This window comes from Gavialis gangeticus, unplaced genomic scaffold (assembly GCF_001723915.1).
Source record: "Gavialis gangeticus isolate Ggan-Ray unplaced genomic scaffold, GavGan_comp1, whole genome shotgun sequence".
NCBI lineage: Eukaryota > Metazoa > Chordata > Crocodylia > Gavialidae > Gavialis > Gavialis gangeticus.
Genome location: NW_017729034.1, coordinates 84,574,380 through 84,576,791, shown reverse-complemented (window position 1 = coordinate 84,576,791; position 2,412 = coordinate 84,574,380). Strand labels below are relative to the sequence as shown.

The 2,412-nt window shown below is 38.0% G+C and overlaps 1 protein-coding gene across 1 annotated transcript in view; it reads left to right on the top strand.

Moving 5' to 3' along the window:
* The window catches only part of ADGB (androglobin), a 360,063-nt gene that overhangs the window by 174,878 nt on the left and 182,773 nt on the right, over window positions 1–2,412 (top strand). The window contains exon 18 of the mRNA XM_019527460.1: window positions 163–304. Within this exon, the coding sequence (XP_019383005.1) occupies window positions 163–304 (142 nt within the window). The remainder of the gene's footprint in view (window positions 1–162; window positions 305–2,412) is intronic.

The window sequence follows — 2,412 nt, the reverse complement described above, 5'->3', positions numbered from 1 at the left end:
CATTTTGTTGGGGGGGGGGGGTTGTTGTCTTTTTTACAGGCACCAAATTGCATGGCTTATCTTAGAACTTTGTTGGCCAACATTTCTTCCAAATTCTGTTTCCAGACATTTATATTAATTGACCTAATAACTTATATTTTTCTCTCTCTTTTTTCCTAACAGCCACACAAAAAGAAGGTTCTATTGTACCAAAGGGCACCCTTACCGTTGAAAATTTCTCCTGGAAAAATGTGTCTCCTGGACAACTCTTACTAAAGATACATACACATGCGACTAAAGCTACTGTATTAAACCTTCCTGCTGGGTATGTACCAGTCTCTCTTCCCCTTCCCCACACCTGCACCTGTCTCTCACCCATTGACTACCTCAATTTACAATTTTAGTGACTGGTTTTCTCACAAGCATACTGGCTTCTGGCTTCTTTACTATTTCATCCAGGAAGAGTACAGACCAACTGCAGATGCCTCCTCAGCTTGATGAAGGGCATTTGTACCCAAAAGCTTGCAAAGAAGAATTTTTCCAACTATTTGAGTTGGTTTAATACAAGATATTGGATTTACCTGAAGAACCTTGTCTGCCCAGTCTCTCTTAGATTTTTGGTTTTCTTGTCACCAGCACTTAAAGAATTTCTGTTGTCTCATGAAGAGAGCCTAAACAAGTATAAAGTTTTGTTTTTCAAGTTGCATTCAACAAAACCTAGAATATTAGATTATTTCCAATTACTGGACAAAGTTTATATTGATTTCTAGTATTTGGTAACTTACAATTATATGGATTTTGAAATCGTTGATAAAGCTTTCATAAATTACGAGTCAGATAATGAACTCTAACTCTCAGTGGTGAGCAGTTGCATTAGCAGTTACCATTGTTTTCCAGAAAAAAGTAATTAGAAAATAAATTCTGTGTATGCAAATTGTTTCTAAATAGAAAGTATTTGAAATTTTAAGTAGGGCATAAAACATCTCATGTTAAGGAATAAACATTTCATTTTAAAATATTTTGTTGAAAAAATAATGATATTATAGCAAATTTAATTATTTTTAAATGGACTCTTTCCACACAAAAGAGACAAATTAACACATAAGACAAACTGAGCAAAGGTAGTGCAGTTCTTAACATTTGGGAATAAAGTTATTATGGAACCATGACATCATGTCACCTCAGAATTTCCTGCTTTCAGCAGATGACCTCAGATATTCAGTGTAGAGCATTTTACTTGTTAAAATAAAAAAAGACAGAACACTGTAATCATTTGACAGTAGCTGGTTTCTGAACAGGTTGCTGGTGAAAGAAACTAAATATTCATAGATTCATAGATGTAGGGTCGGAAGGGACCTAAGTAGATCATCAAGTCCAACCCCCTGCCCTGGGCAGGAGAGAATACTGGGCTCATTACTGGGCTAGGTAATAATAATATGATCTCTTAACACAAGCACCAAAATGTGAATTATTCAATACCTTTTGCTTTAATTAAAAAAAAGCTTGCTGGTTTATAGTTTCAAAGAGATACCATAAAAATCAACAAGAAGGACTGTTGTGAATTTTTAGCTTGTGTTTTTAGTATAATTTATCTTATACAAAAGAAAAGCATATATTACAACAACAAATGTTATAGATACCTACTGTTTTAATAATACATTAAAAAATATCAGACATATTTGACATATTAGACACATCTACACGTGGCTGTACAGTACCTTTCTTACTGCACCATCATTTAGTACTTCCTTTTGGAAGTACTAAAAGATGGTGCAGTAACAGCCCATATTGTGCATTGTTGGCTGGGCACGGTTATTTTTGACCGCTGTGTCACTGTAGCAGTGCTCTATAATGAGTATGTTGCTGACACACAGCAGCAGCATCACAGTTTTTGCCAACAGATGCTACGGTGCGGTAGCGTCTTGTGTACGGTGCCCACTGTCACTTACTGTATGCCAGTACAAGCAAAAAGGAATAAAAAGGATTTCAAAGGTAAAGAAAGATAACTTCCAAGAGCTATTGCTATGTGTTTTGTATTAAGTCAGAGCAATATACAATGCTGTCTAAGTCTAGGTAAAGGTATTCAAAAAGCCTGAGGTGAGTTTGAACCAATTTGTGTGGGTTTCTCTAAGTGGACTACATCAGTAGTGCCCCTTCCCTCCCTGCAGGAAAGGGCGAAAAGAAAACAAGTTCACCCGTTCATGGTGGGGAGGTGGGGGCACAGTGGCCAAAGCCAGCAGCTTGGAAGTGGTCCTGAATGCCTCCTAGCATGCCAAAGATTGTCAAGGGCACCTGAGTACAGCCAAGCAGCAGGTATCCCTGACTGGCTGCCGAGCACATGCTTCACCCTGCTGCCCTGTCATCTGTCAGGCAGCCAGCTAAGGGAAGTGTGCTCACACCCTCTCATAATGGCATTGGAGTCCCTGAGTTTTG